The 13,267-nt window shown below is 46.9% G+C and overlaps 1 protein-coding gene across 1 annotated transcript; it reads left to right on the forward strand.

The window, feature by feature from the left end:
* The first annotated feature begins 9,788 nt into the window (after positions 1-9,788).
* On the forward strand, positions 9,789-12,506 carry LOC144167727 (uncharacterized). Its single transcript, XM_077696907.1, has 3 exons — positions 9,789-9,971; positions 11,230-11,493; positions 12,178-12,506. Exons 1-3 carry the CDS (start codon positions 9,963-9,965, stop codon positions 12,376-12,378), a joined length of 474 nt encoding a protein of 157 aa, XP_077553033.1. The 5' UTR covers positions 9,789-9,962; the 3' UTR covers positions 12,379-12,506.
* Positions 12,507-13,267: the final 761 nt, after the last annotated feature.

Raw genomic sequence — 13,267 nt, forward strand, 5'->3', positions numbered from 1 at the left:
TGGTACAGTATCACAGCTAATACCCTATCATCAATTTTGCGTGCGGATATGAGCATCAAGGTCTCTAAAAGGCGTCCCTTCAACATAAGTTTGGTCTTTGAAATGCGTTAAGGCACCGAGAAGTGTCAAAAGCAAAATAAATAAGAAAGTTACGTTTGTGAATACCAGGTTGAGTGACCTTGCTTCTTCGTGGGGCCGCGTAATGACTACGCTCGTGGGAAAGCAGCAGGCGTAAGTCATATTGAACTCCCTAGCTTTTCTAAGTGGAGGGAAACAGAACAAAGCCTGACGTTTTGACAATTTTCGGTTAAGTGTGAAGTTTGTAATTTCTTTATAAAAATAGTTTTAGTCCAAAACATAAAATAACTACGTGAGCTCATTTTACAGTATGCAAAGTCTCCGCATTAAAATTATAACGGGAATAGCTGCAATACTTCGTGTTTTGGAGCCAAAAAGTTGCGAATTTCGCGCGACTCTTCAAATGCACTTGCCACCAGAGACGGCTATAGGAATTTTTTCCTGGTTGGGGGACCTTTTTTTTCTGAAAACTAATTTCAGATATGTTTTCCCCTTGTGCACAAAAGGCTATATATAAGTTTTCCTGAAATTTAAAAATGCCCACCGAACCCGCCGGTCCTGTCTCTCGTGATAATACCCCGTGGGAAGTCTCTTAAAAGTGTTTCGCTCAACACACGGACACACGTCAACGCAGGCCCACCCTGCTTTTAATCGTGCTCTGGTTACGTTTCACTGTTAGGGACAGCCAGGCACGGGAATTAAAAGTAACGAAAGGGAGATGACAAGTGATAGCAAAAATAATAATTTCACCTAATGCATGAACTCTCCGTCAAGTAAGTTATGTCATTAGCAGTTTGGAAGCCACATTTTGCACTTCAAATTAGAATTATTGTTGGTAAGCTTTCCAGGGACAGGATTTGTGCACGTTAATTTCAAAAATGCCAATTTGGAGTCTATTTCGGCCGTGACGTAATTGCACTGGCGAGGCCTTAATAGTCGTCTGCTTTAGTGACGGTTGTTTTGGGCCCGTTTAGGCGCAGCTTCGCGTCCATTGCGCGCTTCCTTCGCACGGCTTGATTAAATTGTTCGACAGCACCTCCTGGGTAACTCCGACACGACGGAACTATCTGGTCGTACGGGAAAGATACGTTAAAGATTGGTTTGCAGGGCGGGAAAACAAAATGTAGAGACCATATACAGACATCTGGCAACTAGACAAACACTACCTTTAGCGCACTGCTTGCCACGAATGGGACCCTGTTTTCTAAATTGGTGAATACCAATTCAGTTGTGTTTTAACAGGCATTACAAAAGGCGAAAGGAGCAACTGGTTCTGATAAATAGCGATTATTAGAGTTCCCTCAGCTTTCTCGCAATTCTCGAACTAACTAATTTCTCTGTAATGCCAATTTTCTCAACGTGTAACTCCTTTTGTTTCTCTCTTATTCCTATTTTTCTATTGTGTTTTATATTTACCCTTGTGCGTGGTATATACATGGTAATGTCAACCTTCTCCCCTGTCCTCCTATTCCTATGTATTCTTTCCTCCCTATCCCCCCCTCCCCTACACCAGGAGGTGTTGCGGTGTGCGCCCCATAGGCGAGACAATTTACGCCTGTTGGTGGATCTTCCTTTTCCAATGAACAATCAATACATACATACATACATACATACATACATACATACATACATACATACATACATACATACATACATACATACATACATACATACATACATACATGCATACATACATACATACATACATACATACATACATACATACATACATACATACACACATACATACATACATACTAACTAAACTAGTTTAAATAGGTAGAAATGGGAATCGCTAAGTTCACATGCCGAATTGTTTCGGTGTCCGTGCTCGAGTCACGCGGTGGTGTAGCCCCGAGCTAGCCCATCAGGATGGCTAGGTTCCGCTGTCCCCCCTTGGAATGACGCTCCTCGCTGTTTTCTTTCTGTCGACGCACGTCCGTGCTACAGCAGCGGCGTCGTCCGCCGCTCTAGCCAGGCCGTGGCCAACACTTTTGCGTTCGGCACGGCGCCCCTGCGAATTCTAAGTAAAAGCAGGCAGAATGGGTGGTTTCACTCTTTGTAGAGCCACGTGTGTGAATTCTAGTGACGTCGCATGAGCAATTGTCGTGGGTGTCGTTTACAGCTGTGCTTTCCAACCACCTTCACAGCGTGGACTGGAGACAATTTTCTGAGAAATAAATGGGCAGAGAGAGAGGCAGAGAGAGAGAGAAAGTAAGAAAGAGATGCCTTTAATTTGGTCAGGAGGACTGTAGGTCAAGTGCGGGAACAGGAGGTGTAATGTGTGATCTGTTTGTCCTGGGACGTCTTGAAACTGGACAGTTCTAACAGTAATACAGGCGGGCCTCTTGAGAAGGCTGGATATGCCACGGGGGAGAAGTGAGCAGGTTCCCAGCTCTCGCGTCAGACCACTTCCTATAGAGTAAAGTCAGCGTGGAGGGTTCCAATGTATGAGAGTCCATGCATGAGGGAGGGGCATTGAAGGTTCTGTAGCGCGTAAATTTCTGGCAGTGTCAAATTAGTTGCTGGAGAATTGCCGGTGGGGGGGATGCGCAATAGGGTCATGGAGGCGACGGCGGTGAGGTGTACGATTCGGAAGTTCTCTGCGATAAAGCTGGCATTGGGGTAGGCAAAATATTTGTTGGTGAAAATTTCGGCTGATATAGGGCGCGGGGCCGAGCGGATAGAAAGCCGATTGGAATGAGAACCTTGAGACGGCCATTTTTATTTCTTTTTGTACCGTAGGAGCTGAATTAAATAGCAGCATGGTGAATTGATGTTTTAATGCGTAGCGTTCTTTTCCCAGTACTCCCACAGCCAGGACCGTGTAACTCCCTGCATTTCCACAAAAATGCAGATATCGCGGAAGTTCCACCGGTAATCGCTTTAATGGCGTAAATGGAGATAACTGGTCGCACGAAATTTCGAAAAACTAAAAAATAAGACAAATATCAGAAATTACGGAAAATGGCGAAACGTGTAACGCCCTGCATTTACACAATAATGCAGGTTTCGGAAAAGTTCCAAATGTATGCAATTGTTGCAGTAACGTAAATGGAGATAATTGGTCGGACAAAATTTAGAAAAACAAGAAAAAGAAAAATATTTGAAAATACAGAAAAGAACCGAAAATATACCGCTCGCCATTTCCCCAATAATGCATATTTCGCGAAAATTCCACCTGTAATCGTTGTAGTAGCGTAAATGGACATTAGTGGTCTACCGAAAATTTGAAAAACTAGAAAATGAAGAAAATAAAAAATAATTACGGAGAATGATGAGGCCTGTAACGCCCTGCATTTCCACAATCACACATTTCGCGAAAGTTACCAAACATAATCGTTGTGATAACGTAAATAGAAGTAATTGCTAGGACGATATTTTGAAAAACTAAAAATAACAAGAAATATTAATAAATAACGGAAAATGTCAAAACGTATACCGCGTGGCATTTTCACAATAATGCAGATTTCTAGAATGTTGCACCTGTAATCGTCGTTATAAAAGCGCAAATGGATATAATTGGCCGAAAGAAATTTTGAAAATATAAAATATAGTGAAAATGGAAAATAATTATGGAAAATGGCGAACCGTGTTACGCCCTGTATTTCCACACTAATGAAAATTTCGCGATAGTTCTAAATCCAATTCTTAGAATAACGTAAACGGAGATAATCGCTCGGCCGAAATTTTGAAGAGCCAAAAAAATAAGAAAAATACTAACAAATTACGGAAAATGGCAAAAACATATAACGCAGGATATTTCCGCAGCATTGAAGACTTCGGGGAAGTTCCACCTGTAATCGTTATAATTGTGTGAAGGGATATAATTGGTCGAACGAAATTTTGAAATGCTAAAAATAAGAAAAATATCAAATAATTGCGGAAAATGGCCCAGCATTTTCACAATATTTCAGATTTCGCGAAAGTTTCCCTTGTAATCGTTATGATAGCGTAATTAGGGATAGTTGGTCGGATAGGATTCAGAAAAAACAAAAAAATTGGCTGAAAAAATACTTGCACTCAAGACAGGCGGCGTAAGAATGCTACGAATTCGTCGATTATTCTCTGAATTTCTGCAGAATCTTTTTTCTCCGCGCGAGCCCTCTGCAGCTGTCACACAGCTTGTTTGAATAATAAACTGACAGCGTGGCCTTCTGAGGGGGTAAACAAACTAGATATTTGCCTTCAACAATGGCATTCTTTTTGATTAGTATAGAATAAATAACTGTTTTTACACGCGGGATAACCGATTAGGGCAGCCTCCAGTCATAGGGCAGCTTGCGGTGATGGTTGGGGAGGTCGATATAATGGGACGAAAGGAGGGGCGATTTATCAGAGGTAAACGCACTACTTACAACTATACTACACAAACACGACACGCACGCGCACGCACATACACGTTAACTGGATCAGTATCGAGGCCAGGCCGCAAAGAGGACAATTGGGGCGGGATTACCTGACATTACACTGCTTCCCGGTGCTGATAAAGGACATGTATTCAATCGAAGCTTGAAATAACTGACTTGTACGTGTGACGTGTGTATGCTAAACGTCATGCAGTAAAGCCCACCTTAGTGGGCTTCACCTAAGTAAGGCCCACCTTACTCATGCTGTAAAGCCCACCTCATCATCATCATCCTCTGATGATGATGATGATGATGACCTGAATTCACGTTCGCAGGTCTATGTGCAGGCTACGGGTCATTCTTTTAGCCCCAGAACAGGCCGTTATGCTCATAGCGTAAAAAAAAAAGAGAACAAGAAGAAAAGTTACGCAGGTAAAACTTGATCTAAGGAAACCCAATCTTCCGAATTTCCCGATCTAACGAACAAATTCGCATTTCCGGCAAATGCCCATGCGGCTCAATGTTTTTATGAACACAAACTAACGAAGCAGATTCAGCGCCATTCCGGATGTAATGAAGAATTTCGAGAAACAAACGCATTTAAAAGAGCAACTTCGAATCTGTTTAGTCAGAACACCACAAAGTTTTTCGCGTAACAAAATAAAAAAATGGAATAAAAGGGGCATGTGGTTTGTTTTTACAGAAGTTTTGCATGATTAAAAAGTCATATATTGAGTTTCGGGCGCACAAGAGGTGTCAGAGGATGCTGAGGATCCATACACCGTGTAAGCTCCTCTTCTTGGTCAGAAGCAGGTGATAGGCATTAGTGACTTGCTCAGGCGCTTTGCTGGGGATCACGAAGGAACCGGGGACGCGTTGAACGCGCTTGCATGCTCCGAAAAGTCTGTGCGGCCAATGTTAACGTAGCGCAAGAAGGCGAAAGTCCCAGGTGTTTTTGCATGGAGATAAATTCGTATCCCCCGGAACCCCTAGCGTTTTATCGTTATTATTTTCATCTCATACTTACAGCGCTTGCAATGCTAAATTATCGGCCGGGGAGTGCCGCGGCCCACGCAATGACGATGTCATGGCAGCTGATGGGATGCGCCTCACTTCAGACATCGATTTAGACGTAACGTGCCTCCCTTTATGGAATCAACTGCTTGTAAAAGGACCGTCCTGATTTTACGAAGTTACCCATTTAACGAAATAATTGGTAGTTCCCGGTGAGTTTGGTAGATCGGGTTTTAACTCTATAGGTAGAAGCAACACTAAACACTTGAATTGAATTCGTATATAAAATAATATTAAAATTGAAATTTTAAAAATTAGAAGGAAGCAAATCATATAAATAGAGGCAACATTCAACATAGATGTACTTGTCAGGTGTGTTGGATGAAGCTCAGCGTGAGTGGTCGTTGCGAAGTGCGTGTTTACCATCAAGCTTCGGGTGTTTTACATTTCAGTTTAGGGAAGGCACGTTTGAGTATTTTTTACACACCGAATCAGTTCCCCGAAGAAGACGGTAAAGAGTATCGGCGGCAGATGGCTATCGCTACCCGATCATGCCAGTCGCCTTCGAGCAAGTCCGCTACCCGGCCTCTCCAATTAATCTCGTCGCCAAATAAATAAGGTTCCTGCTTGCCCTCTAACAACCTGGCTATTTATGTATGTATGTATGTGTATGTATGTATGTATGTATGTATGTATGTATGTATGTATGTATGTATGTATGTATGTATGTATGTATGTATGTATGTATGTATGTATGTATGTATGTATGTATGTATGTATGTATGTATGTATGTATGTATGTATGTATGTATGTATATATGTATGTATGTATGTATGTATGTATGTATGTATGTATGTATATGTATGTGTATGTACGTACGTGTGGTTCTCGATTCAGCGGACCGGCTTAAAAGTTGAAAATAATTTTCGAACGAAACGTTTATAAACGCAAAACAAATTAAATCTACAAATCTGGTAGGATACTTCCCACTTGTCGACACAGTCCATCAGAAAGAGAGCATTACGTATATTTTGAAGGGGCAATACATAAATACGTAACTGGTACTGGTAGTGTTTTCTTAATAATAAATAGACGTGTGTCTAATTTTCGAACTGATAAAAAACCCGTGTAAAGAATATTTAAGCCGAAAAATACCAATGGGCTCGTACCCAAGCCTCCAGCTATCGGCCAGAGTGCCAAGCACTACAAAAGTTCCCAAAAGATGGCGCTCTAGGAACGCTATCTTTTGGAATTGACTTAACCAAAACTGCACTGCGTTCATTATGGGGGGAGCTAGATAGGAGGGGAACACCATGAGATGTGGGCGGGGGATAGAGTGGCGGCAGTTACCCAGCAGAAACGACAGAAGGCTATCGTCTTTCGACGACATTTGCAACGAATTGAGGGGATGTGAGGCCAACTGTTTATATATCTCCTCCATGTTCTCGAAAACAATATTCACCTACCTGACCTCTGCATTATCTGGGCCCAAAGTCATTCGGGCATAGCCGGCAATGAAGCGGCACAAACCTCGGCTCGAAAGGCAGTACACCGGGCCATTGCGGACAGCCACAACCCTATGCCAACCACCTACATTCACTATCTGCCCCAACCCCTGCTAACATACAACGACATCCTCCCTCACTACCGACTATCCCGACAACAGTTTCCTCCCCCACATAAGCTACTCACCAAAGAAGGAAGAGTTATACTCGCCAGCTCCAAACGAATACCTTCCCCCACCCACAACACACTCTGGAACAAAATATTCCCTACTCAATACTCCCCTCAGTGCATCTTCTGACCCGCATTAGGAACACTATACCCCGTAGTGTGGGCATGCCCGAACACCCCAGACCTCCCTCCCAATTCCAACCCTACCCCTTCACAGTGGGAGGCGACGCTGACCAGCTCCGACCCCTGCTCCCAGCTTCGGTTGGTGAATAGGACGCGGAAAGCCGCCTACAGCCAGGGAGTCCTGGACTGAGTACACCCCTGACTAGTCCGGGCTGACTGCACGTACACGGATGGGATAAATAAAGTTTTTCCTATTCCTCCTCCTCTGTTTACAGCAGCGGCCATTTTGGTGCCGTTTCGGTAGCCATTTGGCCATTTTGGTGACGACGACGACGACGACTACCGTCACAGTTCGCGTTTGATGAGAAATCTAAGGATTTTGGCTTGAGTACTATGCAATAATTTCAACGGAATTTTCTGATTCATGGCACTCACCACGTACCTCTGCTGCAAAATAGGCGCTTGTTAGCGTCACTTGTTAGTACAGATAAAACTGTCGTATGGGAATGTGTATGAAACGCCCGTTTTAGTGTTCCCATTTTTATATGAGCCTACTCGTGTCCCTGTGACACTTCTCTGAGCTAGGCTCTTATATTTCGGAAGAACAACAATCGATCATTTGCGTGCATTGAAGGAGGGGTCATTCAGCGTCGGAATGATCTGAAGATTTCCAATCACAGGCGCTAGCAATTGACCACTTGCCGCCCTAAGTTCAATGTGTTGTTCACCATAGCACCCACGAAAAATATTTCTACCGGTGCAGCGACTCCAAACTGCTTCCCCCACGTCCATTCTATCCTATCATTTCAACTTTTAAAGCAAGTAACTCTTATTCACTGTCACTGGCCACGCCTCTGCGCTCGAAACTCTTTTTGAACGTGACACTGAACATCGGCGAAACAATGTTTAAAGCGGGCTCATCTTGCTCAAACGCCCCGTCGCGGAGGCCTTGGTGGCAGGGCTTCTCTGCCACGAAGCGGAAATGCAAGCTGATGTAAAGATAAGGCACATGGATGACATAACTTCTGTTTTCGCATATTGGGAATGGCTACTAAGCTTACAAGAGAGTAGCGCGGCGAACCCACCTGGAAATGAGAAAAGCAGAACGAAGATTTGCAAATTAATGTAAGGTCCTAGATTTGGCGACGACTTCTTCAGTTATAAAGCTTTACATTCTTTAGGCCTCCCTAAGGGACCGAGAAGGGGTTACTACCTTTTCCTCGTTACGGCGGCAGTTCGTCAAGTATTTATTTACAGACCAAAACTATATATATTATATCATTTTAGGACACTTAATTTTAACCAATGTTTTGTATCTTTGACCTGCACATACCGTTGCTTGAGCATAAAATTGGTACCGAATTCGCTGTTTTTTTTTGCAGTCGGGAATCGCGTAACGACTGAGAACTGCGCTGTAGGGAGGATGCCGAAAAAACTAGAGCAAGAGCAATTATTTCTCTTTTTTTTAGCATTTGCCCCAAGTTGAATGGCACATAATGTTTCTTCCACAATTGTTTCCCCTAGAGGCAGAGTAAGAAACATCACGGTTAGAAGTTCTTTTGAAATTCTTCTTAATTTCTGCGTTCTGAAAGCTTCCGTTAGTCTGCTTTGCCATAGTGCGCCTAAACAGACAGTCTCTTTGCCAAAAAGGAAATACATTTTACAAATAAACAGGCCAGGCGTATGTAGTATTGAAATTGAGTCTTGGACGTGACACCATGGAACGATGAAACGCACCTCTTTCATTGCGTGATGTCACGTACCAGAAAACATTTATCGCGTCAGAACTCGTCATTGGGCCATTTTTATTTTTGCATCGTCATTCAGAAGCGTAGCTTCACGTTTCGACTCAGTGTTGTCGCAATTGCCGTAATGACTTTACAACATGACGCTACCTTACATTTCAGTTAACAGAATTACGTGGAACGGTCTTCCCAACATCTGTTCCTTACAATATGCTTTTCGCGTTAGCAACTCTAAAAATAGCATTATGTACGTAAGCATGCTTGTTTGAGCTTAAGCTAGCTTGGAGCGCTTCATGCTTTCTAATGTAACATGCAAAGGTGGGTCACACATGGCTTGTAGTAAACCCTTTTCCGGGGCATCTCTGTTACAACGGAGCGGAGCTCCCACCCTTTCTCTTAGAGCATATGCTCCGCGAAGGTCGGCACGTGCTCCTGGAACACCTGCTTTGGACCATGCAATGAACACCAGGAAGTGGAGTCGCAGTCAACCCGCTTAGATATACACCTGGAAACCCGAAATCGCATCGGGCCGGCGCCGGCGACTCCAAGGCTGACCGGCCCGCCGCTCATACCCGCGCGAGAAGGACCAAGCGTCGCCGGCGAGCAAGCGTGTCAAGAACAAGCGTTACCTAATCGGGCTATGATATATCCGACGGTGGCCGCAGCGGGGCGAGCCGCCCCGGGCGGTACTCCGGCGGCCGCGCAATCGAAAGCGAGCGCGTATCTGATGAACGGCAACTCAACGGGAGCGCTCGACGGCGCCGGCACACGCCCAGCGCGCATTCCGCGGTCAAGCGGCGAGGGCCGATCCGCCAGTGGACGGCCGCCTAGGTCGCCGTGCCAGCAGACCTCTCCACCTGGCCGGGCCTTTCCACCCCCTCCCCTCGCAGGGGCGACGTCATTGTTTGGCCCGGTATATAAGCGGCCGGCAGTCACTGGGGAAGTCGCAGTCTTCTGACAATCAGCAGCAGCATCACCATGAACGCCGTGAGTATCCCGTGAACGTGAAACCACACGCTCGCCTCGAGGGCTCCTCCGGAAAAGAGCGCGCTCGACGCCCCCGGAGAAACGGGCACGACCAGGAGTTCCGCACAGAGCCGCTGGTTCCTGGAGAGAGCCGCTCTCCTTCGCCGCATGGGATTGACCGACGCGTATTCGCTTACGACCGAGACGCCGCCTGTTCTTGCTTCAGGGCGCCTACGCGTAGTTGGACCAGTGATAGCGTAAACACTGCTACGCCAAGGGAAAGTTCAGCCGTAACTAGTTCTTTCCAACCATTCGGTCAATAGCTCCGACGAGAGGAAAGTGACACTGATAGCGGCGCGTTCCGATAGGACTGTAGCTCCCACAAGCACGCGCACATCAGCTGCGCTGTGAACAAGAGTCGGTTGTTAACGGGTCGCTCGCAAGCCCGCGCCGGGATTTCCTCCCATTCCGCTTTATTTTATTACCTCCGTCGAGAGAACGATCAGTTCGTCGGATCTGCTTCCGCGGCAGTTCGTCGGCGTTAAGTGGCGCGGCCGCCGTCACCGTCGCTGTCGAGTAATTGCCGCCTCACGCACGATCCCCGTTTGAGTTCGCTTCCGTACGGAGGCTCACTTCCGTTACTGCTCTCCCTTCGCCGGCTCCCATTCGCATTTGGAGATGCATTCTGGAGCAGACGAGATTAGCGTCCGAAGCGGGGCACACCCGGTGCTTTCCACACATCGAACTCTTCGGCAACCACGCAGGTGTGCTGCTATAATAAGCACCCACCATCTTCACAGGCCATTGCGCCGTTAGTGTCTCTAACAGGATAGTCCCTTCGCGCCGCCGAGGTAGCTGAGCAGACCGGGTGGACAGTTAACGAAGGTGGTGGGCAGCTTGCAGCGTTCGGTGACATTTCAAAGGAGGGGAGGCATTTCGCTTAGCATCTATACGGTGTAGCGATAGGGGAAGCGTGGAGGAATACTTTTGCACACAAATAGTAGCCAGATACAAAGTATAGAAGGTAATAACGGAGAGCAGAGCTAGGGGAGGCGGAGCCCACATCAACTACCCGCAGTGGCATCTACAGTTCTACACTCACTCATTTTTTTTTGCCAATAGTGCCTACGAACGTGACTCGATAGGGTAGTGGGCTGTTTGTGCCCGACGTAGTTGCGCGCAAAGTGGGAGACGCAGCGTGCCCGTAGAACGTCATCTTCAGTGCGGATAGCCCGTCATGAGAACTGACGCAGTCCTCGTCTTTTCTCATACCCCGCAGCTTACCGCCGTCCTCGTCCTCGCTGTCGCCTACACCGCCAGCGCCGGTGGCTTCGGCCTCGGCTATGGCGGCTATGGCCACGGCTTCGGAGGCTACGGTGTCGGTCTCGGATATGGTGGTTTCGGCCATGGCTACGGCCACGGCGTCGCCGTCGCCGCCCCCGTCGCCGTTGCTGCTCCCGCTGTTGCCAAGGCTGTCGTGCCCGCCCAGGTGACCAGCGCCGTCACCTACAGGAGCGACGTCTATGCTCCTCGTCTCGCCAAGGTGAGTCGCGAGCAACCGTCACCAGCGCCGGATGCTCTGAACCTTGATATTCTCCTAGAAAGCACGTGCAAACCTAAGAGTTTATTCATGACTCCGAGTACCCAACTACTTCTTTGTTAATGGTAACACCTCCCCCATCCCCGTAAATCAGTATTTATCGATCTCTTAATTTGTTGAACCTCCACACTGCAGCGTTGACAGCAAGCTGTATGGTCTGGTGTCCAAGATGTAAGGTATAAACGATATAACAAGTAGAAGGCAGTCGAACAGCACATGATCTTAACACTGTATATTATTCTCAGCGTAATACGACTTTAAGTACTTGGCGTTCAGAAAAAGCGTTACGTCCCTAAAGCCGTTGTCTCCGACAGTAAATAAGTTAGGTGGGCTGCTCTATCAAGCAAGAGTACAGCTTCAGATAAACGAAGGAATAATCAAGTACCACATCAACGGGGCTATAATCAAGAGGCTGAAAACCAAGCCGCTAAAACAACGTCATGCTGTTTACAATCTAAGCACTTACGTTACAAGGGCTTAGCGCCAAGACAACGACAACTTCTTTCCTGGCGTTGTCGGTAGCAAGCGCTGCTCTTAGCGGAACCTCCTTCTGCACTGCTCTTGCTCCGCGTCCTGCATTGCCGCTCGGAAGTAAACTCCGCTCACCCTTGCTCTCTTTCCTCCCAGGTCGTCGCCGCTGCCCCCGTCGCTGTCCACGCCGCCCCCGTCGCCGTGGCTGCCCCCGTCGCCGTCGGATACGGACACGGTGGTTTCGGATATGGTGGCTACGGTCTCGGCCACGGATACGGCTTCGGCCACGGCTACGGACTCGGCCACGGCTACGGACTCGGTCTCGGATACGGTTACGCCGGCAAGCACTACGGTTAAGCACCCTAGTCCCACCACTTAGACCACTTCGAAATGTACGAGAGCATGACTCTAGACGACCTGTACAGCCCACGGGTTCAATAAAGATTCGGGCGGATCACCATCACGCCCTCGGGCATAGTGAACAACGTGTCCGGCGACGTTCTTCTCACGCCTGCGCCCTAGCGACTCGTGCACAAACCTGAGAAGGGGTTCTACGCCTCGAGGTTCTGACACCACGTGCTCATACCTGAAGCCCATAGTTGCTGCTGTGACAGGCGGGAAGGGGGGGGGGGGGCAATTATTCCTTCCTGCCGAGCTTCTGGAGAACAGTAGTGAACCTTCAATGAATCAATTAATGTTCAAACCCCAATTGCATGGTCGCTGTCACGACCTTAAAGCACCAAGACGCTCTAAACGCTAACATGAGGTACAACCCGGTGCAACTGCCGAAGGACGCAGGTAATTAGGCCACCAACACTTGGGCGTGATCAGGCCCCATTTCCGTGCCACGCCCGGCAGCTGAAATCATACGGCCGGCAAAATGAAGGCCACCCTCAGCCCGCTCCGTTGTCCTCAGCCTAAAATCTCGGAACGCCTTTGGCGATGGCCTCTCCTACAGCTAAGCCTTGAGGTTTCGTGAACTCATATACATGTGCTCGATACTGCCTATTATTCCGATCCCACCGGCATACTAGGTCACATGAGACAATTAGGGCCAGCAAAATATATCGCTGGAGGCTGCTCCGCGTAAGTATAAACAAGCAATTCAAAATAATAAAATAATTAAGCTCATCGTGATTTATAACAGTCTGTAGTATTCTGTGCACTTTAAGGCTGTAAATAAGGATGCAACTAACTGCGAGGACGTTTGTTTTGCAGTTTGAAGATAAACGGATATGGATTGATT

Source organism: Haemaphysalis longicornis, unplaced genomic scaffold, assembly GCF_048455015.1.
Source record: "Haemaphysalis longicornis isolate Haplotype H1 unplaced genomic scaffold, Haemaphysalis longicornis Haplotype H1 scaffold_2, whole genome shotgun sequence".
NCBI classification, from domain to species: domain Eukaryota; kingdom Metazoa; phylum Arthropoda; class Arachnida; order Ixodida; family Ixodidae; genus Haemaphysalis; species Haemaphysalis longicornis.